The 26,475-nt window shown below is 40.1% G+C and overlaps 3 protein-coding genes and 1 long non-coding RNA gene across 6 annotated transcripts in view; 3 read left to right on the top strand and 1 right to left on the bottom strand.

The window, feature by feature from the left end:
* The window catches only part of SNX25 (sorting nexin 25), a 79,885-nt gene extending 71,659 nt beyond the window's left edge, over positions 1-8,226 (top strand). Inside the window, exons 15-19 of the mRNA XM_079306755.1 lie at positions 2,029-2,146; positions 3,304-3,370; positions 4,538-4,719; positions 6,305-6,405; positions 7,202-8,226. Of these exons, the coding sequence (XP_079162881.1) occupies positions 2,029-2,146; positions 3,304-3,370; positions 4,538-4,719; positions 6,305-6,405; positions 7,202-7,276 (543 nt within the window). The 3' untranslated portion in view covers positions 7,277-8,226. The remainder of the gene's footprint in view (positions 1-2,028; positions 2,147-3,303; positions 3,371-4,537; positions 4,720-6,304; positions 6,406-7,201) is intronic.
* A 1,056-nt stretch (positions 8,227-9,282) lies between these two features.
* On the bottom strand, positions 9,283-23,216 carry LRP2BP (LRP2 binding protein). Of its 3 annotated transcripts, none has more exons than XM_079306756.1 (8): positions 22,795-23,216; positions 19,622-19,728; positions 17,583-17,696; positions 15,933-16,075; positions 15,750-15,855; positions 15,066-15,289; positions 11,219-11,384; positions 9,283-9,416 (listed from the first exon to the last, which is right to left on the bottom strand). In XM_079306756.1, the coding sequence occupies exons 1-8, from the start codon at positions 22,901-22,903 to the stop codon at positions 9,351-9,353; spliced, it is 1,035 nt and encodes a 344-aa protein (XP_079162882.1). In that variant the 5' UTR covers positions 22,904-23,216; the 3' UTR covers positions 9,283-9,350. The 3 variants fall into 3 exon arrangements, with proteins under 3 accessions (XP_079162882.1, XP_079162883.1, XP_079162884.1); XM_079306757.1 differs by lacking the exon at positions 22,795-23,216 and adding an exon at positions 20,555-20,736 and having other exon boundaries at positions 19,622-19,731; XM_079306758.1 differs by lacking the exon at positions 22,795-23,216 and adding an exon at positions 20,555-20,736.
* LOC306802477 lies at positions 20,804-22,340 on the top strand. The gene is made up of 2 exons (XR_013774375.1): positions 20,804-21,831; positions 21,889-22,340. It is a non-coding gene; the product is annotated as an uncharacterized lncRNA (long non-coding RNA).
* Positions 23,217-23,310: 94 nt separating the features above from the next.
* ANKRD37 (ankyrin repeat domain 37) lies at positions 23,311-26,118 on the top strand. The gene is made up of 5 exons (XM_079307044.1): positions 23,311-23,627; positions 23,965-24,117; positions 24,816-24,907; positions 25,368-25,597; positions 25,867-26,118. Exons 1-5 carry the CDS (start codon positions 23,349-23,351, stop codon positions 25,878-25,880), a joined length of 768 nt encoding a protein of 255 aa, XP_079163170.1. The 5' UTR covers positions 23,311-23,348; the 3' UTR covers positions 25,881-26,118.
* The last annotated feature ends 357 nt before the right edge of the window (positions 26,119-26,475 follow it).

The following is a 26,475-nucleotide window of genomic DNA, read 5'->3' as shown; positions in this document are numbered from 1 at the left end:
GTTGGAAGATAACTTCTTACTGAGTTTAAATGCAATACTATTTATTACTTGTGGGACTAGGAGCTTAGTTTTGGCTAGAGTGTATTATGCCAGACACTGTGCAAAGGCAGACAAAGGCCATCCTGCTTCACATTTCTCTTCCCTCTCTTCTCCCTTCTTTCCTTAAGCTTACACATAAGAGAAGACAACAGAACACAGATGGTGGGAACTGTTAGACCGTCTGAATGAGTATGTCAAACAATTGTCCTAAAGTGAAAACAGTAAAATAAAATGGAGGGAGATGGATTGTGAGGCAGTCTGGGATTAGCTCTGCTGTTTTCTGGAGTCCCATGTCTTTCAGTAATGCTTTGGATCAGCTCAGTCTTGACAGCATCTTGGATACTGTCCTAAAACAGTTGAACTGCTTTCATTTAGTCATTTAGTACAAGCTCATAAATGCAATCAGCTGGGTTAAACCACAAGTAAAGCTGGTATAATTGTGTGTTTTGTAACTGAGAATTCCTGGTTTAGTTTGTATTTTGGACTTTGTAGTAGAGAATTCTCTTTCAGCTCGCTTTGCCTTTACATCTCATCTCACATTTTTCAAATACATGTCAGAGCAATAATATTACCTCTTGAGTGTTGTTTTCAGCGTTAGATACTGCAGCAATTTCTTTATACATACAACTCCTTGGACAGGGTTAGCTTTAGAATGCATTTCTTAGCTCTCTGGACCAAAAACCAAATCAGAGCAAAAATGAAGTTGATCTCATCTAGAAAGAAGGGCTTTTAGATTTATAAATTTACTGGATAGAAAATGCACTGTAGTGTAATAATTTACAGTTCTTGTTGCATTTTCTAAATGACTGGAGAGTCACTGAATAGCAGAAAAATAAACCAGTATTAGATATTGAATGATGAGGATGAAAGGAAGAGATGATTGATATCTCTGAAAAGCAGGCTGAAGAAAATTTGCAGATCCTTCTGACCATTCCTGATCCAGAGACTGGGGCATTGCACCAGCCTCATTGGAGGTCAGGTCTGCCTCTCTTAGCTTTGCTTGAAGCATTGGCAGGCAGGGGAGGATCCAGGAAACCAAAGGGATGTGTTGGCTGCCCTGAGTAATGATAGGTGGTGTTGTCCTGATCCTGAAGCAATCTTCATGACAGTGAGAAACAACCTGCTGTCTGCCCTTCAGTCTTGAATAGATGGTACTGCCAGAATTGAAGTGGTTCAACCCAGTCATCTTCTGGGAGTCTATCTGAATAACTCTTCTCCCTTTGCTGCCCTGAGCTTGGGTATCCTCAGGCTCAGGTCTCTAAGTATCACAATGTTGTGTTCCTGCCTGTGACTAGTTTTCATTAATGGTGCTTGTCTCTACAGTGGCCAGTTCCCTTTCCACTGCTGGGTTTGGTTCCCAGCTTACTTCAAGGACAACTGGTTAGTGCTTGATCCCACTGAGTGGTTTCAGCTGTGAAGGCACTGTCTGTTCTCCTGGGGAGCCAGCTACCTGCTTATCCCTGTGCAATAACCAGATTTTCCCTTTTCTTCCCAGCTGTTTGCATTGCAAACAGCTCCAGCTGGCTAGCTCCTCATCCTGAATGTTTTTTATGTGTTGTGTCAGAGAGGCTTTGCAGTCACAAAAACTGTTGAGTGCAATCTCCTGCTTACAGCTCTCATCTGTTTCCTAGCAGTACACTACTCCCCTTTCTTTCACCCAGCTGGTGTTGATGGGGCAGTATAGGCAATAGATTCTGAAAATCTGGGCAGCATTGAGGTGCTTTTTGAGACAAGGTTTCAAGCAGAAGATACAGCACTGATGACAATTCTAGCAGTGCAGTGTTCTCATCACTTTAGTCCAATGGGAAGTTTTCAAGCTCCCTAGTGAGGTTCCTGTTTGTCAGGTCCTGCCAGCAGCAGTTTTGGCTCTAACACTGTTTTTTGAGAGGACTGGCTGTGCTCCTTCCCCAGAGCATGGCACTAACTAATCCATTCTGGAAGAAGGCTGGGGAGCTGCAGTACATACCCATGTTGTCCTTCTCTTCCTAGGAAGAAACAGAAGAGGACAGTGACCTGTCAGACTACGGAGAGGAGGTGGATGGGAAGAAGGACTCTCTTGCTGAACCGTGTTTCATGCTGATTGGAGAGATTTTTGAACTGCGAGGAAGTAAGATGTAAACCTGCTCAACTGCTGATGGAATGTCTTGGCTCTGTGGGGCACTTCTTAATTCAGATTTTTTTGCTGTTTGAATAAACATACTTGCAATCTATACAGCCAGTTTGGAACCAAGCTGCTCTTAAGTAGTTCATAACTCTGGAGCTTTCATTCAAAAGTGAAATTACAATACAAAATGACAATAAAAATGTAATTGGTAGAGGAGAGCATTTGCACTTTATATTTTTCAATTTTTCATGAAAAAATTAGAAAAAAAAAGGAAAAAAGGACAGTATGCTTTTAAATAGGTTGTTTGTTAGATTGAAGGAATTCCTGAGGAAGGAAAGATGGCTTTATTATAGGATGTGTCTGTGACAAAGAAATAAATTTTAATGTCTATTTAAAGTGAATTATATGTACATTTTAGTTCTTCAATTTATATGATGAATATGATGCTAGAATTGTGGTATATTTAAATACTGAATTCCCCTCCTTAAAGTAACTGAATAATGGTAATAAAGAAAACTATTTTGTTTCTATTTGAATATGCATATTCTATAAAATTATTTACAGAGTAACTACTGCAAAATGTGGCACCTTCCAAAAATGGCAGCTGTATCTTCCAAATATAGACTTTATTGTGATGGTGAACAGTATAAAAGAAAGATTAACCAGTATTTACTTGGAAGCACTCAATTTTGTTGCCTTTATTTGTAATGGAAAGCTGACTTCTTAGTTTGAGTGAAAATGTTTTCAGAATTTTAGTGGTGCTGCTGTGTGTACTTTATACTAATACGTGTGAAAAGGGTGGGAAGTTTCAGGACATTTGGGATTTTTTTGCAGTAGTAGAAAAAGGGTTTTGAGTAGTTGTATTGCCCAATTAACTTGAAGTATTCTTGCATATAAAAATTTACAGTATAGCCTAGAATGCATGTTATATGTATGCTTATATAGTCTGCAGTACTTAAAAACTGAACAGCAAACAATATAAAGAACATAATCAAGAAAAATCAAACCTCTGCACAATTAATGGACCCAGGGTTATAACAATATGTTTACTATAGGGGTGGGTTGTTTGGGTTTGGTTTGGTGGGAGGTAGGGGAAAGGTTTTGCATGTGATCATGGGTTCCCTAATGTCATTATTTTTTATCATTTTTCATTGTTTCAGTGTTCAAGTGGGTCAGAAAAACATTAATTGCACTTGTACAAGTCACTTTTGGAAGAACTATCAACAAGTAAGTAGCTGTTGCTTTAACTGAACCTTCATCATCATTCTATGAAAATAAGGCTGACAGCAGAACTGTTAACAAATAATCTGGACATCCTGTTGGGATATTATAATCTGCATTTGTTTTCTACAGCTCAATTTACATCTATGTTATGTTTATTAGAGAAAACACAGATATGTGCATTATCTTTACACTGTCAGGTGAGGCCTGCCTGAGGCTATGAGCATCACTGTCTGTAAACACCTTCATGTGGAAGCTGTATCCCTGGTCAGAAACAAATTTTTCAAGTATTCTACCAGCATTGCAGGCTGTTCTCCATCCAGTCAGTGACTAAATCTGCACATGCCAGCATGGCTTTTAAAGCCTCTTATGTATACATTGTGTAGCAGTAAATTGGACTGATCTCAGACAGTATCCACTCACTGAATTTTAAATTGATTGGTATATTTGTTCATACCCTGCTGAAAATGGTAACTGGAAAATGCCTGAAGGAGGACAGAGAGGGAGAGAATGTGTGACCATAGCTTGCATGCAAAGCTCCTATGTAGCTTTTTGCATGTAGGTTGACTTTATATTTACTGATTTGAAGGGATTTAGCTGTATGGCAGCAGTACTGACTGGAGCCTGCTCTCCACCTTAGACTCCTGGTGCTGAAGGCTACAGTTTGAGTGGTGCAGCCACAGGAGGAGGCTGCTATCTGTTTGTAATCCCTTCAGTCAAGTGCTTTGCTATCTGTGAAGGAACTTACTGTGCTTCTATTAAAACTGTCTGTTTTTATCCTAGCAGGCACATACCTGCTGGCAACTAGTTTGGAGTGTGCTACAATTAGTTAGCTAATTTTCCTGACTTTTCCTGGTGGAGCCTTTGTAGTGCCAATCCTGGAAATGTAGCTTTTATGCATATTTCAGTGTAGTACTTGTAATTTGTAATGTATGTTTGTGGATTACATTGCAAAGCAGCCTTCTCCATATCTAAGCCAGGTATCTGGAGTGACCTAGATTGTAGAGCGCTCAGAGCTGAATATGACCTGCTGTGATGCCAGTGAAATTAATTTGGGTATATTGGCAAAATTATTTGAAAAATATCTCTTCTACTTTGAGGAGTAAAAAGAATAAATCTGGATAAAACATGAAAGACTAGCTGTGATGGGGTCCCTTCTACACTTCTTTACAGGCAAATCCGTGACACTGTGCACTGGATGTTCAGTGAGCCAATGCTTGTTTACTACATTGGGGTGTTTCGAGATGCTTTTTGGCCAAATGGAAAGTTAGCTCCACCACCGAGAGCCAAGAGTGATGAACAAAAGCAGGAGACAAAACAGAGAGCACAGCAAAAACTACTTGAAAACATTCCAGGTGAGATCACTTTGATTCTGCTTAATCACAGATTTAGTAACTAGTAAGGAAACTGGTTAATCAAATTATTTTCCTGTAGAGTTCTAATGTATGACAATTTGCATAAATAAGGATGATTTTGTCTTGGACTTTGCCTATCCTGCCTATTTGGTAAAAGGCATGGATTCAGCTATTATTGGTGGATGAAAAATCCAAATTGCTGTATTTCTGTGCATAATATTCATCAAGGAACCTCAGTTCTCTCTCTGCTGGTTTTCTGTGAGCAAATATGTGGCTCAGCTATTTGGAATTGCTTGCCAAATAGAGAGAGTGGCACTGCCCCAACTACTTCTTTCTCTTACATTTTGAAGTTGGAGAGAGAGGTGGATCTACCCAGCTGTCAGTGTTGTGTGTTGCCTGTTTCTGGTAAGAGGTCTCAGGGCACTGAATGTGAGAGTGACCTGCAGCCTGGGCAGAAGATCCTAGAGGGAGTGTTTTTTTCAGTACTTTCCTTTGCCTACCCTTATCTCCCAAGCCTGGGCAGCTGCCTTTTCAGCAAGAGTGTTTCTGGGGCCCATTCTGAGATGCTCCATTCTGTCCCACTCACAGGACAGGAAATCCAGTTACGTATTCCTGACTCCTCAGAGATCATGTAAACCCAAAGGCATCTAATTGAAAAGAATCAAAATCATTACCTTTAGCACTTGGAAATGCACTTAAACATATCTTGAATGCTTTTTCTCTGCTCCATCTGAAGAGAATGAGCTATTTTATGGCTTCACTTAGGTACCTCACATACCCCCATACATTAGGTTGCTTAATTAACTTCTACTGCAAAAAAGGAGTAGGTGCATGCATGTAAATATTTGTCATTTGATGTGTAAACAACCCTCCATTTACTGCCTGTGTTATATACTCACTTACTTAACTTAAACAGCCTTCCATGGTTGACTTGTGGTATTGTTTGATTTTCTGTTTGTTTCTGAGCTTGGAGCCATATGTCAGGACATAGCTGAATGCACCTTAGATTAATGATGGAGCACTGAATCACTATTTAGTCTCTAATTTAATCCAAAAAGTAGATAATTGACTTAGAATTCTCTTAACTGCCTTCTTGTGGGAAGTATCATCTGTGAAGATTGAGAGGCAATTCAAGTGCTAAATTTGTTTTAAATGTTGTAGAAATCATGTCTTTGTGGCTGAAGGTGTATTTAAGTGAATGGTTTTATGATGTATGAGACTTGACTCAGTGAGGTGAACTACTGAAAAGGCATTTGATGTATCATGTTAGAACACTTAAAATGTTCTGAGATGCACACACTATTTTCTATTGGGTAACTTGAGAATAAGGGTATCTTTTCAAGCTGTGTTTTTAAAAGATTGGTGAGTAGGATTGTGTGTATCTTGTAGCCAAGGGCCAATGAGGTGCAGTGGCTTTGCTTCCCCTCCTTCATGGGTCTTTATGGTTTATCTAGATGATCTTGAATGTCTCTTCCCGCCTTGATGATTGTGATTTTGGGTAGTACAATGATGATTCTGTGATTGTGGGTGGAGGTTTTGCCTAGCATGAGTGAAACAATATAAACTGAAGTAATGTTTGTTGCAGATACTCTGCAGAATCTTGTCGGACAACAAAATGCCCGTCATGGTGTAGTGAAAGTGTTCAATGCATTGCAAGAGAGGAAGGCTAATAAGCATCTACTTTATGTGAGTAATCAGAAAAGTAGCTTTTTAACTTCATCATCCTCTTAGTTACCAAGCTCTAGTCACTCAGTATTAAAGCCTAGGGGGTGTTATTTTGCAGAGATTCATTTGCTATTAAAATAAGTCAGATGCTCTAGGTTTGATCATTTGACTAAGTTTGAATAACAAAAAACTGTTTAACAGCAGCATTGGTTTTGTCTAAAAGAGATCCTCTACCACATCCAGTGTGCATGACTTAATAAAGTACAAACTAATTTCTTCATACAGCTTAGAAAAATAAACACACCTTGGAGAATTCTAGAGGAGAGCTCTAGGACAGACTCACAGTTAGGACATGACAGCTCTCCAAGTGTTCCACTCCTCAACTGTTAGGACTGGCTGGAATATGCAGCTGGATTAAGTGTAACACCTTCACAGTCAGTCAGTCTCTTCTGGAACATTCCAGACAGCAGCCTGTCACACAGTTCTGCCCCAGCAGTGGAGAGAAGGTGCATGCCCTGGTGCTTGCTTGATTCTATGGAGCCTTTGACAGAACAGCACCAATTTAGAGTGGGTGGAAAATCCTCATCTGAACAGAGCTGCCCTTAACACTTGCCTCCTTTCATCCTTAAGACATTTCCCATGTTATCTGTAGGGCATGTGCTGACTTCTGGATGAAAGAAAAGTAGTTGCACGAACGATGAATGTCATCAGACCTATGTGCTTCTGTTACTTGTGACTGCCTAAAAATGACAGAAGGGAAGATGAAATTCTCATTTGGTTGGCACCTGCATCATTTTAACTCTTTTCTGTTTTTCAGGTTTTGCTGGAACTGCTGCTAACTGAACTGTGTCCTGAGCTGAGAGCTCATTTAGAGCAGCTTAATGCCACTTAGGTTTGAATCTGCACAATTGGACCACTAGAGAAATGTCTATGTTCAAGAATAGACATGAAACTTATTTTCCTCTTTTCCATAGAGGGCCGAGGACTATGATTATTTTTAGCATTTTTCTTTCCTCTTGAGTTTTTTGTGAAGTAAACAGACTTGAAAAGATCTGATGCTGTCGTAGGGTAGGCAAAAAAATGCTGTATAGCTGCCAATTTTTATTTAAATTGTTCTATTTGACTACTCCTCTGTTTCAAATATAGATTGAAAAATAAATGTTCATATATGCTGAAAGAAACCAGAAGATATTTTAAACATTTATGGAAAGAAATTTTGCTTATAGTGGTAAAATAATGAATGTTGTACAGTTCTAATCTCCTCACTGAGGATCTGAGCATTCCTTTTTTTTTCTCTTGTGTATTGAAAAAGCCTTGTCGTGCAATACTACATGTAAAGCTATTGTGAAAATTTTATCAATTTTGGTTTTACCAAAGATTTCCTGTAGTTTGAAGCATTTGTAAGCAATAAATATCACAACTGGATTGCAGCACTTCATAATGAGGCTGTACTGACAATGGATCAATGAGTTTGACAGCACTAGTTTCATAAGAAATATCTACATTGCTTTGAAGTCTGTGTCAAAATTATGTATTGTAACTGGTATGTCCTAACAGAATGCCTGTGCTAAATGTTAGTTCAGAGATTAGTGCTTATGAATTGCTTCTATGAATGATCAAGCAGACATTTAATTAAACCATTCTGATAACTTCCCTGATATTATTCAGGGCTGTTTTATTCAAATGCCCCAATTTCAAATAACCTTCAAATCTTTCTCTTATTTTATACAAAGAAAGAAAACTGTCTTCAGTAGTTGTTTTTTTTTTTTTTTTAATTTATGTAAAAACATGTAAATATGATGTTAATGCACATCTGAATAATTAAACATCATCAAAAATCCCCAGCTGACACTCCTTACTGTCTTCTCAACTCGGTACAGTTGTGCTCTTAGAAAAACTACTTGCAGTTATGACTGGCTGTATTGTAAAGTACATACAGTCTGTATGGTCTGTTTAAATCAACATCTAGCTTTCTGTTCCAACAGTTTCAGAAAAGTTTTGAAGTCATGGCACAGTCCTAAGAAGCAAGGCAAATTCTGCACTTACAAAGCTTAATAAGTAAACAGGCATTTAGAAATGTGCAAGCTTGTCATACCAATCAATAAGTTTTTCTAGTGGTGTATCAAAGTATCTTTTGATAAAAAATCTGGCTTGACATTGCTCAGACATACATGCATACATACTTCTAGCCAGATGATTTCCAACTATTTCTAATACAGAGGCAGTGTGAATGCAGTATGAAGGATTAAGGAAAACAGGCCTTGTCCTGAGCACGTGTCTTGGATATTTCCATACTAATGTCTGAGGCTTTCCACCCACAGTTTTGTAAGTAATATTTATTAGTTTTAGAAGCTGGTATGGTTTGAACTGTAAAGCTTGGTGTTCTACTGGTCAGTTTCCAACTTTGGGTCTCTGCAATCCAAAAGTAAAATGTATCTCTTAAATTTACTCCTATAATTTACTCTTAAGTAAATCTAGATGCTTTAGAAAGTATGTGGAAGAAAATAAAAGCACCACTAACAAGTTAAGCTTTAAAAATGGCTATGGCCTGTGAGTGGGCTGTATGTGAAAATGAGACAAATTTGGGTTCAAGCTTTTCAGAATATTAAAATTTATATATTATACATGCAGAAAGGAAACCATCTTTATTTGGTTTGTTATGATTCATGTGCTATGTAGCAATATGACACGAAGAAAATACATCTGTCCCAGTGAAATGTCCTTAATAAACCTTTAAGTCTTCAGTACAATTTTTTAAAAAATCTGTCTTGGCTTCATCTGAGTTAAAGAGAGTGTGAGCTTTTTACTTTATTTTAGATAAAATGAATCAGTGAATTGCTTTAAATAATAATTTATAGAAAGTTGAAAAACAAGCCACAAGTGATGAACAGTCTGTAGTTGCTGAAGATTAAGGATGGTTTATTGTAGGGAATATATTTATACATTAGTCACAGTTAAAAGAAACACTAAATTCTCCCAAGATTAGCTGCCAGTTCAAGGTGAGAGGAAACAGCAGGATCCAGATGACATGCCTTTAAAAATAAATACCGAGTTCTGGTTTACAGCTACAATAAAATTGTATGTTATCAATATGACATTAGAAAGTCTTTAAGTGTCAAAAAAACTGAGACAACTTGCTAAAGTATTGAAGAGTTAACACATTTGGATTTGAGTCCTTTTTCTGATGCCACATTATTAAAAAAACCAGTATTTAAATTAGCATGCTGGACTGTAGTGTTAGTTTGGGTTTATTTTTTTAAATTCTGTGTGTTGGTATGGCATATGCAGCACCACAGTTGGAAAAATAAATCTGATTACAGACTGGATGAGTTTCACTCACATCCATCATCTATTTCAGGACTCTTAGGAATGCCTATATTCTCTTTCTCATCTCTTAAAAAACTGACTTGGTGTAGGAATGGTAGGCCAAAACCTGAGCTGAGCAGTCAATTATAACAAACATGACTTTAAGTAACTGTAATTGTGCAGTTAACATGAGAATTTTCCAGGTTAAAAAATAAAACCTGGACACCCCCACAACTCATTTAAAGTTACTGTTTCAGGGACCTTCCTTATTTATTTTATGTTGCTTCTCTTTTGCTATTGATTTAGAGACACATGACGCCAGTCATAGGAACTGTCTGTTTATAGCAAGACATTAGTGACATTCCTAGATCAGTCTCAAGTGTACAGCAAGTGAAAAATGAGTGAAAGTTGTAGTCTTCTTTCTAGTTGTGGCAATTTTACTACACTTTAGAAGACACTGGGAATGGCTACACTCCTACAAAGCCATGCAGCAATTCAATCCTGATGGACCTCTTCAATGCCTGACCTAGGAGTAATGGCTACAATGGTCATAATAGCTCAGCTTATGTTCCTTTGCTGATCTCCTCCTCATCATATCCTCTATAACATTTTTCACAGTGGGAGAACAAAAAATTTAAAATGTCTGTATTCAGATCACCTGCTGTGCTAAGCCTTCTCTAACAGTGACTTCCCTGAGTAAAGAGCCATAAAAATTATTTGATAATTTATCATTTACATAACTCCATTCATTTAGATTGCACCAAGATGGACACCAAAGTATTCTACCTGCAGAAACAAATGGTCACTTCATGCACAGAAACCATACAGTCTCTGAAGCACAGATGCCAACTTGCTACATCCCCTTCAGCTGGTATAATTACCTTGCCTTGATGCCTTTAGGCATCACTGATATTACTCAACAGATTAATCTTCTAGAGGCCATTATTAGTATTTTTCCTCAAGCTTATTTCTCATCAATCTTACTCCAAATGTAGAACTTTGGAAAAAAATGTAACTTATTTTTTCCCCCCTGTGTATATTGGACAGGGAAACAGTAGATCCTGAGCTATCATGGAAAATGCAAATATAAAAATAGGCATGAGAATCAGTTTTGGCCAGTTTAAGTATTGTTAATAAAGGTTGTAATTGTTACAGAGTCTAAAGTATATGGAACTTATGATTTTTCAGTTGTGAGAGAATTACAGAAAGCAAATTAATTTGGGATAAAATTATTCAAATTATTTAGCTAATTGTCTTGCAACTTACAAAGCTCTTTGCTGTGGTGATTACCATAGGTTTGTTGTTGTTGGTTATACTGCTTGCTTAAGCAAGTGGGCAGGTAATATCCCTTCAAGGCTGGTTTTAGTAGTTTTCAGTACACTTCTATCACTCTACATTTTCTTGCAAATATTTTTTTAGCATAGTGTTGGAGTCCTTAATGAAATATCAAGTTTAGACTAGAATCAGATTCAAGGTATCACTCCATTTCAGGAGACATAAACTAGTCTGTAAGACTTTCTCAACTTACTTTAGAATAGTAGTACTCAGCAGCATCCTGGTTTTTGTTTATGCCTTGGCCAAGCTGGAGGCATCTAGCCAAGTAGAAAGCAGCCATAGCAGCCCCCTGGGCTACATATGTTGGATGACAATCAGTTATCTTGGCTAGCATGTTGATGTCATCATTTTCCATAACCCTGTTGTGGAATTTAGAGCATTACATTAGATAATGCTAATTCAAGCAATAATGAAAGTTGACCATATATGACTGACAATGCCTCTTTTCTGTTTACATTGTTATCCAAAATAAGCTGAAATTTACATGTATTCAGCATCTTCTATTTTGTATTTGATTTTAAGTTAGTCTTATTTATATATTGTGATATTAAACAGCAGACAAGTATACAACTTTTCACTATAGTTATACTAGTTATAAAAGGCAACATATTTTATGCTAATTGTTCCCATTAAATTATTTTGTGGAAATTATATGTGGAAGGAAAGCAAAGCTCTTATTTTATGTAGTATTTCATGTAGCTCTTATTTCATCTTACTTCACTACATGAGCAATCTCATGTAATGGAAAATGTCCACAGCATGGGGACTGGAACTAAATAATCTTTAAAGAACCAACCCAAACCATTATGTGATTCTAAAATTTCCAGTTCTTACAAAGATATTGGCAAATCATAGTAATCAGAAAATTTTGGACATATTGAGAACCCCTGGTTATAAAACTCTCAGGAAAACCACTTACTGCCATCTCAGCTTAATGATTTTCTTTCTTCTGCATGCTTGCTGTCATTGTAGTTTCAGCATGTTTTTACTAAGAACCATTTTAAGAATCAGAGGGACAGAGGAAATGTTGTTTTAATTATTAAGCTAGGATTACCAAGTATAATCACTATAATATTAGAAAATGTTACACCTAAAGAGAACTGATTTTTTTCGTTGTCTTGAAACAAACACTCCCAAGCCCCATATCCAGGTATCAGACAGTAATTATATGCTTCTTTACACATAATTTTAGCTGTGTCAAAGTCACAGACACAGACTGTCTTCTTGACAGAAGAAGGAAAAGTGCAAGTAATTTCAATTTATAGGTACTTCCTATAAATCAGTGTTTATGAAAGATTGTTCTCAACGACCCTCTGCACTTCAGTACTTGCTAGATCACTTGGATGTATTGAGAATGATGTTCTTCCACCTAATTTGGTCCCATTAACAAATACGGTACCACAACTGTTCTTATTTTGCAAGAACATTCAAATAAAACAACAGTAACATATTACCTCTTGTTATCCTGATACAAAACATTTTTCCCTTTTCAAAATACAATCTACAGAATGCTGATGCAAATAATGATATTCAGTCAAGTCAAGCAAAAATACTATTTCAGCACAGCTGACTTCAAGAACATTGGTAAGTACAATTGGTAAGTACAACTGTGTGGGATATCTGAATTATTTGAAGTATCAATAGGTAATGCAGACTCCAAATATTAGGCAAGCTTATACTGTATATAGTCACATAATGTTTCATGTTTGTAAATAATGTAACAAATGTAGTTGCTATGAACATAGAAGGAAAAAATTTAGCAGAAAAGGTATTGATGCTTGATACTACCGGCTGAACTGCTGAGATTTTTGCCTCAAGGCTTACTTCAGTTCTAATTAAGTGGAACTGTCTCAAGTATGGTTGCAGTATTTTATTTCAGAAATGGTCACCTCTGATATTACTGTGGTATTTCATTGCTGTTTTCTGCGATCACAATGGCAGCTGATGAAGTGAACTCTTTATTTGTCTGGACAATCTACTACTATGCAGCATTGACTGGAGAGGATTCATTCCAAGTGAGATAGGCTAGACCAGACTGAACAGCTATCACTCTATTGACAGTGCAAAAGAAAGAAAAGCAGGAGCTCAGAGAGTTTGCTCTACTCCTCCTCAGCATGGAGTAGTGAAAATTGCATCCATAGCTGAACTACTGAATTACCAGAGCTTCTGTTATGCAGTGGCTTCTGCATCAAGTGCATGTATAGTGCATATATATATATATAGTGCATCAGGTGCAGCTTCTGTAAGATGGTAAATTGTGACATATTTACTGCTCTGCAGCAGCAGCCATGTAGACATACCCCAAAGAGCACGCATGTTATCATGTGCCATTTGTGCAAGCAGTTCATCTATCTGCATGTTATTTCCAGCAAACCAATAATCTGACTGACAGATTGAACTTTTAGCTGTACACTGGTAAACTCTGGAGGTTTGTCACAGAAATGTGCTGTTTGTCAGCTATAGAACATTGTGCCAACAGTGCTCTTGTCCTACTTGACTAGAAGTGGACCTGAAGTAGTTGCACTTGTGCCACATTGCAACAACTGGGGAATAAACCAGGCCAACCAGAGCAACAACTCTTGTTCCTCAGCTGCTTCTCAGGATGAGGACTAGAAGACAACCACCCCAAGTGTGTGTGTGTACAGTGCACACAGCCTGAGGACCAAACAGGAGGAACTGGAGCTCTGCACCCACTCAAAGTCACTCCATCATAGGAATAACTGAAGCATGGTGGAACAACTCACGTGACAGGAGGATCGTGATGGATGGATTGGCTGTTTTTTAAAGACAGAAAAAGAGGAGGAGTCATGCTGTGATCTAAGAAGAACCCTGAATGTGGAGAAGTTAACTGTGGCAATTCTGGAAGCCTTATTGAATGCCTCTAGGCTAGGATCAGAGGGATCATCTCAAGAGCAATCTTACACTGGGCATCTGTTAACTCATCTCTGAAAAAGGACAGTAAGTCCAACGAGACAATACTTGGGTCACTTTGCTTTGGGTAACAGAATCTGGATCTTATGGGTGACTTGAACTACCCTGACATTAGATGCAAGAAGAGTACAGCAACTCCCTGGACATCCATGAAGTTCCTGGCATGGAGCAGTGGAGTACTTCTGCCTCAACCAAATGTCAGATGTGCTGATCAGGAATGAGGAACTGCTTGACTTGCTACTCGCAAATAAAGAAAATCTTCTTTGTAGCACCTCAGTGAGTGATAACCTTGGGTGCAGTGATCACAGTATTGAGGGTCTGGGATCCTACTGAGCACTCTGAGGGTTAGTACTAACACAAAGGTTTTAGATTTCAGAATAGTAAACTTCAGCTCACAGCAGAGTTGGGAGGGTCTCAATAGGAAGCTTCCATGGAGAATAAAGGAACTAGTGAGTGCTGGGAATTTTTCATGAATGTTCCCCTGGAAACAAAATTAACTGTTTGTTTATCCCCTTTAAAGGTAAGGAAAGTAGGTGGAGCAAGAGACCCCCTTGGCTTAACTCCAATTTCCTGAGCCTGCTCAAAACCAAGGTAGAAGCATACCAAAGATGGAAAAGCAGGTAAAGGGAAGTGGTGGATTCACAGGCCTTGTACACTTTTAAGATTCAGCTGGTCAGGGTGCTGGCCATTGTGTCTAGACTGTGCTTCTGCCAAGAAAGGTCACACCAGATGATCACTGAGATCTCTTCCAACCTGAGGGTTATTTGACACTATGACTGTAGGGGTTAAAGGGAATGGTGAAGGCAGGAGCCTAGAGGGGATAGTGGACAAGGCAGGCAGGACTGCATGTAGCCATCTGCTTTGGATTCTAGTTCAAGGCTGTTTTGCTTCATAGGATCAGAAGGAAAAGTTCTGTCATACTGAGTAACTGAGAATCTTTTTAGTATTAATTTTGTCATTGGCTATTCTGTTGTAAAAGATGTTTTGCAATTCATCATCTCATATATTTCTTGAGTATAAAAAATAAGACCATAATCTTATTAATAATTTAAATCTGTTTTATGTGGTCTTGCATGAAGAACCCTAAAGAAAAATAAAACAAAAATTACCTTTTGGCTACTGCAGCAGCTTTTGAGTAAAACTTTCTAGTGTAATAATATTCCACAAGATGGCCTTGAGCATAGATGTTTCCAAGTTCTGCTGCTTTTCTCAAACACTCCAAAGCAGCTTCAGTGTCTTTACATGTACCTTGTCCATAGAGATACATAACGCCAAGTGCTCCCTGTGATTCCAGATTTCCATTGCCACATGCTTTTGAATGCCAGAAAAAGGCCTAAACAAGAGGCACAAAGTTGGAGTACATATCTGTTTAGCTAATTTTCTTATATACCGATTCCATAAAAGCTTTTACACCAACCATCCTGTAAGAAGTGTTTAAACATAAAAGAAAGAATTCTTCTTCTAAGGCTTTTAAACCTGCTTCATTTACTGTCAGAGCTGTCAATCAGCATTACCTGCTTGAATTATGAAGGTTACCAAAGCTGACAAAACTTTAATCCATTCTATCATTCTTTTTGACACTCTAAAAAAAAAAATAAATCTTAGCTAGCAGTGTCAAGTGAGTCAAAATGAGGAATTCTGGCCATCTGCTCACACAGGCTTAAATGGATGATAATGTCTAACTACTCAAAATACAATTTTCAGAGTCAAATATACCACTGTATTATTTCTCTGAAATAAAAAAAAATTATTCATTAGTAATTTTTATTTCAAAAGGTACCAGTGGGCTTTACCTTCTCCAGATCTTCTACAATTGGCATAGAATAAAGCATTCCTAAAGTACTCTGGGCCTTTACACTTGCATTTGGATTTCCACTGTCTGCAGCAGTAAGCCATAGCCTAAGAAAATGGGAACAAGAAAGTTTAAGAAACACACAGTCTTATACTTTTTCAGAAAAATCACAGACTGCCCTTACCTTTCAGCCTCTTCAGTTGAATGTTTAACACCACATCCTTCATAATAAGCCCTGCCAAGATTGTAGGCTGCTGCAAACTTCAAGTGTTTTGCTTCTGGGGAATCAGAGTTGAGTATTTTATTCATGTATTCCACTCCCCTTTCCTAAAATTGAGCCATTTAAGTTATTATGTTCAGACTGTGAAGAGGATGAAATATATAACCTGAGAATGTACTAACTTCTGTAAGACAGGTAATTTTTTCCCCTTGGAAGAAAGGATGAGGCATACTGACAGGACAACTTGGCAAACAGTGCCATACCAAAGCAGAACTGATCTTTGGTTAACAGACAGCCTGTAAATTTTTGACCCCAGCATATTTTTAGTGTAAAACATTTCCTTGTAAATGTTCATCTGATAATAAATTACTCCACTGACAAAATTTTTTCCAGAAAATATTATTGTGTTCATGTAAATTAATGTCACATCCTACGTATGCAACATTTTCAATTTTGGAATTTGAAGAACTTTTTAATATTGCATAATGTATCTGAAATCATAAAACAACCTTAACAAGAAGGCAAAGTGACACATAGTACACTTTCAAGTCCCTGCATTTAAAATGCTTTAGACTCATAAAGACCAAAACCTGATAATGTTAAATAAGCAGAGAACATTGCATCTGAGCAACTGGGCCTCAGAAGTACTTTAGAAATAAGGTTTACAGTTAGGATTTAGCATGGACACCCCGTTTAAATACACTAGAAACAGTCCTTTATAAAAGGTTTTGCTTTTATTCAGCTTTCATACTGTAATGCACAAGAAAGAAAGTTTGTTAAAATGTTTATTTGCAAGTAAACAAATGTGGTAATTATGCAGGCATACAGAAAAAATAAACCACCTCTAAATGCCAATCAGAATGTTTTCAGTTCTGCTGAGAACACTGTAAGCACTAGACAGGAGTCCCACTTGTTAATATACTCTTTGGTTCATTTTTTGGGTCTTATAATCTACCCTTTTATCCCTAATATTTGTATACTTTCCCCATGCCACTTTTTAAGATCATCTTCACCAACAAATTAACTCTTTATTGTAGCAAGTCATTCCTTTATCTTCCTTTTAAAAAAAATGTAATTCTTAAGTTTGAATTCTTCAGTATCTTGCAAATGTATTTTTTCATGTGTCTGATTTAAAAATATTACTGTCAACCATTGGCAGAAGCACAATCATCTCAGGCATCTGTGCCAAAAGAATGAAAAGTACCTTTAAAAAATCTTTGTGCCACAGAGTTCATGCTATGAAATAAGGTTGTTTGATTTCCATTTTGACATACTTTATTTTCATGTACAAAAATTGCTTATTAAAAAGCAAAAACTTTAAAGCAATTTGTTAACATAGCTTCTACATGAAGGCCAACCAAATCCTTGAAAGCTAATTGTAAAATAGAAATTACTGTATTTTTTTATTCCTATTTTATTACAGCCATTTTTGAGAACTTCCTCAACCCAGAGCCTTTGCTTTAATGATGCTCTGTAAACATCTGCACTTTATGAAACTAACTCTAAATGAAAAGGCTGTTTAAAAAAGTAAATAATCATGCTTCCAAAGAAGTTCCTAGTAATTATCAGCTAATATTAGAAGAAAAACAAAAATTGTGCAGCTAAGTTACTCACAGGGTCTTTTTTAGTGCCAAGTCCATCATAATACATTACACCAAGCTGATACATTGCTTGAAAATCTGTATCCTTGATTTTTTCAAATTGCTTTAATGCTTCTTTATACAACCCCTGGGAAAGAGAAAACAAAACAGTAACTCTATGATATATACACCCTTACAATTTTTCCACTTGGAGTATTTATCTCGTGAACAAAGAACAAAAAATTGCAACCACAGAACTGGCAGAAAACAGAGACAGAGTTAGTTAATAACCACAAGAAAACTAGGGAACCAAAAATTGTTCTGACAAACTTGTCCCCACCCACAAACTGCCATCTTTATAACTTGAGGAGATCAAGTCTAATTCAGAGTCCCTGCCCCATGTATCTGACATCCTTTAACTTAGGTCAAGTGTTCTAACACCTCAAGGGGTTAACAGTGTGATTTTACATCTGCTAAGGGTTGGTTTCACAAAGACTAATAAAACAGATGTCTCAAGACTTTAATGGACCCAGATGTCTGCCACATGTTTCTTACAGAGTTATGATCTGCAACAACAGAGATACTTTCACTCCTAAGAATGAATCTCAGAGAGTACTTGCTTCTCCATTAACTCTGAGAAGAAACCATATTTAAAAATACAGTTAAACAACTCTAATACAACAGCTAACTGAGCCTGGTATCCTAACTGAAATATTTTTACACGTAAACACTACGTAAAAATAACACTGAAATTAAAATGTTCTTCTCTGTATTTTTACTTCAAATGTTATGTGTGTTAAAAAAAAAAAAAAAAAGTCAGACTGCAATAGCTGAGAACCAAGCAACACTTCAACAGTACGTCAAATGTCCTCACAACTACCAATTGCCCCCATTAATACTGTCCAAGCTGTTATCTTAAACTACTAATGGTCTTGGGAGCTTATCCATTATGACTGTGGGGGCTTTGTATTTTTAAAGAACTCTGGGGGGAAAAAAAAACGCAAACCAACCAGTTTCTTTTTACAACTAGCTGTCATGAATATCAGAAAAAGAAGTACAGGAGGCACATTTCATCTCACCTTTCCTGAGAATTTAGTGCTGTATGAAGGAGACATAGGGTTGTGATTAGGAAGTGGGTTTTGTTCTAGTATCTAAAAGTATAGTGCTGTGAGCATGTGCATTTTTAGGCACTACAGACATACATTAAAAAATCTGAAAATTAAAATGTGCTCAAAGAATAAATTTAGGGATGCACAGCAATATCTATCATGGACATCCAAGCCAGCTTGGCAATAAACGAACACGAGTCTGTTCATTCAGCTCCATGTAGTTAGTCTCAGTAATTCATTAAAAAAACATTAAGGACAGGGCCCAGAAAGCAGAAAGCCTGAGTGAGCTAATTCTGTTCCTGCTGCAAACCATGAGATTGATTTACACAGTACCACAGCTGCACTGTAAACAGTACTGAATCCGTGCATGTCACATTGGAAAACACCTGACTCAGTGTTTCTACTACATTCTTTTCTATCTTCCTGAACTCAGTTGTAATTTTCACAAGAAGCTGAGGTTTAAGGTCACCTGCCAGCCAGTCTTACTCTGTTCCCTGGGCATTTACTTTCAAAGACTTGATGACCAATTTTAGCCAAAGTGGGCAAGGAGGGAGATCTTGAAGATAATACATTTTAACAAGTTCCACTTCCTAGGTGGGGAAGAAAGATCAAAAGCTGTGTCTTGGTCAGGGCTCACTCTCACTTTAACTGAAAACAAAGTGTGTTGTATTTGGGCAGTCAGCTGCCCAAAAACCCAACCTGGCCTGGAGGTTAGCTGTAAGGACAGGCTGCTACTTTCTCACATGGTCCTTAGGAGACCTTGTGGGGGAACTGGCAGACCTCACTAGATACTTGGGGAAAGTGTAGGAAAAGCTTATTTGGGGGAACACCTGGTGATTTTAATGGGATAAAAATAGGCTTAGGGCACTTCTTACAGGTTTTTTAAAGTGTCCTTTTTTTTGCTCATAAAGGTGTTGAAAATTGTCTGCTTTATAATATTTGATTAAAAGAGGGAATGCACAACCTGTTCATAGTATTCTTGTCCAACCAGAAAAGGTGCTGGAGGTTCTCCATCTCTCCTCACCAGCGGCTCCTTCGCTTCTGCCAGCAGGGTACCACGGGAGCGGTTCTCTGCTTAAAAACAGACACACGTTCGGGTTGTCCCATAGGGATGGAACCTGCGTAAAGGTCCGAAGCTGGCCGGGCACCCTTTTTATTAAGCTCTTCAAAAGACTAAGATGATAGAGAAGGCTCTGTTATAAAGCAGAAAAGTTGAGTGAAGACAGCCCGAAAAAACCGCTCAGTGATACAGCCTGGCGTGCGCTAAATCCGCCGCGGAAGGGCTCAAACCTCCATCGGAGCAAAGCGAGAGCTGCCGGCCGGGGCGGGCGGGTGAGAGCGGCACCTGCGGCAGGGCGAGAGCGGTACCTGCGGCAGGGTAGCAGCGGCACCTGCGGCAGGGTGAGAGCGGTACCTGCGGCAGGGTGAGAGCGGCACCTGCGGCAGGGCGAGAGCGGCACCTGCGGCAGGGTGAGAGCGGCACCTGCGGCAGGGCGAGAGCGGTACCTGCGGCAGGGTGAGAGCGGCACCTGCGGCAGGGCGAGAGCGGTACCTGCGGCAGGGTAAGAGCGGCACCTGCGGCAGGGTGAGAGCGGTACCTGCGGCAGGGTAGCAGCGGTACCTGCGGCAGGGTAGCAGCGGCACCTGCGGCAGGGCGAGAGCGGTACCTGCGGCAGGGTAGCAGCGGCACCTGCGGCAGGGTAGCAGCGGCACCTGCGGCAGGGTGAGAGCGGCACCTGCGGCAGGGTGAGAGCGGCACCTGCGGCAGGGCGAGAGCGGCACCTGCGGCAGGGTAGCAGCGGCACCTGCGGCAGGGTAGCAGCGGCACCTGCGGCAGGGTAGCAGCGGCACCTGCGGCAGGGTAGCAGCGGTACCTGCGGCAGGGTAGCAGCAGTACCTGCGGCAGGCTCCGGCGGCAGCGGCTCGCAGCGCAGCGCCATCCAGCAGCGCCGGGCCAGCTCCCCCGGCAGCCCGCGCCCGAGGGCGGCTCGGGCCGCGCCTCCCGGGCCGTGCGGGCCCGGCTCTCCCGGGGCCGGCCGCCAGGGAGCGCGGCCGCGGCCCCCGCTGGGGCCGAGCTCCTGCGGCTGCCGGCCCAGCCTCCGGCCCCGCTGCTGGGCCCGGGCCCGCCGCCGCCCTGCTCCATGGCACGGCGAACACTGGGAAGGTAACGATGGCATTCTCCGTTTGCGCTTTGCTCCGCCTCCGGCCGTTGCCCGGCGCTAAATCGTCAATAAGTGACCGGACGGGCTGCGGGATATCCACCGGGATATTCCCTGCTACCGCCGGTCCTGTCGGAAATGAAAAGCAAAAGCCCAAAATGCTCTGCAGAACACACCTGTAGGCCAAAGGAGCAGAAACTCTGAATGCAATTCAAAGAAAACGGCACCAAGCCATGACACATCAGTGTAGCAGTCTTCAGTGACCACTCCCAGTGATCAGAAACTGTTTGTTGCAATGTAGTTTGTTTTGTCCATATAGATACTAAAAAAAAAAAAAATCTTAAAAGGATAATTGAAAGGAAATGCTGTTCGTGGTTTCTTCTGAAATGTAAAGCACTGCTTCCACTTCCGTTGCTTCTGGCTGTCTCTCTACAAAAAGGGAATAATATCAAAATGCAAGCAAGTGCTTTCAAAATAATCATTAGCTGTGTTCCCAGCTTTGTCTTTTTTCCAGATGATTATCATCCTTCCATTTTTGGCAGTGTGATCTGTTTCTATAGCAGCAGGGACAGAGGCAACAATCAAAACGGGAGAGTGATGCCTGCAGATTTGTGTGGTTAAAACTGTGGCCTCAACGTGATGTTTTCCAGCAGTCCCAAGTGACTTTAAGTACCAAGAAACTCCTAAAATTAATCCTGATTCATTCTGTGTAGATGATACAACCCAAGAAACCTACATTTTTTAAAGCATCAATTAATGACTTAACAGGCAGAGTGAAGAACAGTCTATGAAAGCAGCAGCTCCCTTCAGCAAAGACAATTAACAATGGGCTGCATGGCTGCTTTTGATGCAGAAGGGTGTGAGATTCAGCAGCACATCTCGGTTTATCTCACTGCTCACACTTTTAATAGAGTCATTTTTCCGATATAATTTCGTTGATACCTATACAAGATGTGTGATCTGAGATAGAAATCACAGAGGAATTTTTGCTTAGTAATGTTCCAGAACAGCTGTAGTCAGGAACCTTTGTCTTTAACTGGCACTTGGGGCTGCCCCATACAAAACAGATGAGAACTGCTGCTTCTGTGCTTATACCAGTACAAGTACCAGCTACTCAAAAGCAAAAGAGTTTTGCAGGCACTAATGAGGTGTGCAAAATGTGACCTGAAGCTCAAGAACTAATTAATAGCAGGAATTTGAAAAGAGTTTTGGCTGGCCGGATGCAGATGTGTGTGTAAGTGCCTAGGCTGGAAAGATGAGATTCCTCAGGTGCAGTTTGAAACCTCTGAATTGCTGAAGTAATGTGGGGAGGGAAGACCTTTAAAACAAAAACAAAAAAACCAAAACACAGCCTCTTGGGCAATGCAAAACTATTTAGTCATAAGCTAATGCTGGATATGTGTGTTTTCAAAAGAGTCTTCAAAGTTACATAAACAATGACTGTGGATTTCTGGCATCTGTGCAGAGGTATTTCATCCCTAACAAAGCATAGTTAGAAGTGTAGGAATTTTGTTTGTTAACTAATTTGCTTGGCTAGCTGTTCAGGGAAAAACCCAATACAACATTTGGTAATTACACAAGTGTACTTCTTTCCATATAAAAGAGCAGTGAAAACTGTCACTTACTGAAATAATTCTGCTGAACTGATCACCGCCTATCTACCTGGATTTCTGCACCTTTAAAATTGTACTGTATATGCTCATATTCCACTAAAATAATTTACATTAGCTTTTCCAAGGGAGAAGGTAATTTCATCATGTCTGTGAATTAATTTCAGAACTATGTATGCCCTAAGGGAACAGTGTTAGGCTTCTTTTTCACTAGCTCCATTTAAACTATTAAAACCATGCCATTATTATTTGTTTTTTAAATACGTGACTTTCAATTTAAGTGATGGCAGTGATTATGAGGAACTTATTTGACAGAGAAGGAAATACCACAGTGCTAAGGAACAGAATTGTACACCTTGGACACTCACCTTCTCTGGGATACTTCAAGCTCATGTAGGTGACAATCGAAGTTGTTTTTGCAAATGTGTTTTGAGCAGAGATTAACAGGCGGCTGTGCCCAGACCCATCATTGCGCATTCTAGTCCTGCTCAAACTGGAGATGAACTTGCTGCAAGGTGCTGAAGGGGAGAGCTGGGTTTCACAGTGTGCCTTGTCTGGCCAGTCTTCCTGGGATGGTGGCAGAGCTTGGGCAGGACGATGGCCCTGCTTAGGGGGTGGGGGGAATCTAAATTAATTCGTAATTGTTTTCTTTCCTAGACCCAAGTCTGCCTTGGTTTGCCTTCCCTAGCCAGCGGTAAGGTCCGCTGGCAGAACCACAGCGGAGGCCGCGCCTGGCAGCGGCACAACCAAGCGAACGGCAGGCCGCGCTCAGGGCTCGGCGGCTCCCGGCTGAGGCGGCAGCGGCGCTCCAGCGATGCCCGCTCCCGGCCAATGCCGCGGCCGGTGCCAGGCTGCCGGGGCTCCGGGGGCGCTGCCGCGGCTCCCGAGTGTGTGCGGGACGTGCCGCCCGGCCCCGCTCCCCATGGCCGCCCCGCCGCCGACCCCGCGCCCCTGCCCGGCTCGGCCCGGCCCCGCGCTGCCCCCGGCGCGGCCAATGGGCGGCGGCAGCCGCTGCCTACGTGCGGGGCGGGGCGCGGGCCCGGCGCTGCGGCCGGCCGGGGAGGCGGCCACGGACCGACCCGCGCCTCGGCCCCGGCCGCAGCCCCGCAGCCCCACAGCCCCGCAGCCCCACGGTGCCACTGCCCCACAGCCCCGCGCCCAGCAAAGGGCAGCGATGCTGATGCTGGACTGCAATTCTGAGGTGAGGTGAGGTTTGGGAGGGTCTGTCTCTGGTTTTGTCTTACAGGGAGCCCAGCTGCGGAAGTGAATGAGGTGTAGTTTACCTGGAGCTGCTGTTACTAATGTTGGGGCACTGCCGCTGTCGATCGGTATTTCTGGTTAATAGATTAAAAGCCAAAAAAGTCTTTCTTGCATTGCTCTTAAAAGAAAAAAAAAAAAAAAAAAAAAAAAAAGGCAGTCTCAAGGAACGTGAAGGATTTGCAAGGGGAATGTTTTTTGCTGTGATACAGTGTTCTGTCACCTGCCGTGGCTTACACTGGAAGTAACATTTCTTTTTTTCTTTTGGTATCTCTTTTCAGTCTGGTAGCTTCAGCAACCTATTTGAGACAGGAACCGGTGTGAATGCACCTGCAGATGCCTCTGGTCAGTCTCCAGCTCACTTGGCTGCTTGTGGTGGTGAAGCTTTTTTCCTACTTTGGCAACTGCAGACAGGAGCGAATTTGAACCAGCAGGTAAAAACCATATACATTTTATTGCTTCCCCTTTTAATTGGCATGTCAGTAAATCCACTTAATATTATTTACACTTTACCTAAGAGACAGTTTTTTTATACTCAGTTGCATTGTAGGAGGTATCTGGGGTTGCTTATTCTAGAGTAACTTCTATCATGAACCAGAAATCCTGTCTATATTGCATTAGCAACTTCATTTGCAAAGTATAATTTAATTTTCACATTTACAGTGCTGCATGCAGATGTCCAAACAACTTAATTCTTTTACACAACTGAGCATTTTTCCTCCAAATGTTTGTTCCTACTTCCAGTAAATGTAAGGATTCTTACTCGAGTTGCTTAGTTTAATTCCTTATACCTCTGAGCTGGTAGCAAGCTGTTGGTCACAGCAAACCCTGAATGGTGCTAAGGGGTGCTGTTTAATCTGCATAGAGAGTATTCTGCATAGAGAGTAAGGTATCTTTTAGAAGGCAAAAATTAAACAATGAGTACTGCAGGAGACAGCACTTGATATTGTGGTGATGAATATATTAGACATTTAATGGTAGTTACCAAGTACACTTTACTAGCTATATTCCTTTAATCTCTATCTCAGTTCACAACAGACTGGTATACATAAACAGTCCTTTTGGAGAACAAGACAGCTTTATCCTACTCCTCTTCTTGCAAATGACTGTGATATATAAACTGTGTTTTTAGGATTGCCTTGGAGAAGCCCCGATACATAAAGCAGCAAAAGTTGGGAGTTTGGAATGTCTTGCTCTCCTTGTTGCTGGTGATGCTAAAATTGAGTAAGTTGAGCAACGTTTAGTAACTTCAGTAATAGTGTCAAAGGATGTGCATTTTACAGAGTACATTTAACTTGTTAAGGCTGCAAATATAGCATGACTATATCCATAGGAGTATTAAAAACTGACATAAACACCAAAGGAGCAGAGACCACATGCTCACATGCTGTTGTTTATATACCTCTGTGATAACTGCTGAGAGAAAAGTCCTGATCATAATCTCACCCTCTTACTGCTTTTCTGATATGCTAAGCCAGTAATAGTTTGATAACAAATTTATTTTAAAATAATTATTCCTTTTTGTATTTAATACAAGCCCTCTGTATGAGCCCTGTGCTATCCTTGACAAACCTTGTTGGTATTGATTCTCAGTACTTATTTTTATGCACCTGCATAAATTACCCCTTAATCAGTGCTCACTCATTCTTCCATTTAATTGGTCATTGTTAATTCTGTATTTCAGCTTGTGCAACAACAGTGGACAGACAGCAGCAGACCTTGCACTGGATTATGGCTTTCTGGAATGTGCCAAGTTCCTCAGGACAATTGAGCACACTCAGACAATGAAACTGAGAGGACAGTCTGGATACTCATTAAGTGACAGACATGGTTTGCAGAGAGAGAATCCAACTGCACAGAAACAAGAAAGTGAAACCATCAGATCCATAAACAGAAAGAGGAGAAGATCAGATGGTGTGTAATAGTATTGGTTTAATACAATTCAGGATACTTTTAGAAATGTTTTTAGCATCCAAGTAAAACAAATGTGTTAGACACAGAGCGGTTAGATTTAGAAGCCTCCTAGTAAGGATGAATTTGCATAGGTACTTAAGGTTAGGGCCTTCATGGAAATGGACAGTATATGTGGAATGCCACTTAAGAGGCTGCTTTAACACATGAAAATCATAGGTACTCTTACTGATGAAGTAGCTCCAGACTTACTTTATTTGTTTCTATGACAGATCTTGTCTCCTAGCTGCTAGAAGAAACAGCTTGTAATCCCAATATGAAATAAAGGGAATCCGAAGTCTGAAGAACCATGACTGGATGATAAACTGAGCAGTCAGATGTGTGTGCTGGGACATTGTCTCCTTCTGAGAAGGAGGAAAGCTTGTTTATTGTTACTTCTTACAGAAGAATGTTGTGAGGTTTTTTTCCCCCCCTGGAATACTTATATTTGTTCAGCTATAAATAAATGAACATGGAAAAATGAATTCTCTTGCTTTTTTTTCTCTGTAACTATGATAGCAAAATTAATAAAATCCAGTAAATACAGCCATTCTTTTCCCACTCCTAAAATGCATTATCAAGAACACCAGCAACAAACAAGGCCTTTGAACAGATTCATAATGGACAAGACAGCTGGCTAACAAACTTGAAAGGCAGAGGACAATTTATCTCTTTGTCATGAAAGAATTCCATAAAACAAAAGGATTTGGCATTAATCTATAAAGATTCTAGCAGAAGAGCAAATATATAAAACTACAGTTCTGCTATGGAAAAGTACAGAGTATTCATTGCCTAATAAATGCATTTGTAAGGGAATACAGTTCAAAGCAGGTAACTTATTT

The sequence above is a fragment of the Erithacus rubecula genome (genome assembly GCF_903797595.1).
Source record: "Erithacus rubecula genome assembly, chromosome: 5".
NCBI lineage: Eukaryota > Metazoa > Chordata > Aves > Passeriformes > Muscicapidae > Erithacus > Erithacus rubecula.
Note: the sequence above shows the minus strand (reverse complement) of the source record. Positions and strands in the feature narration are given on the sequence as shown.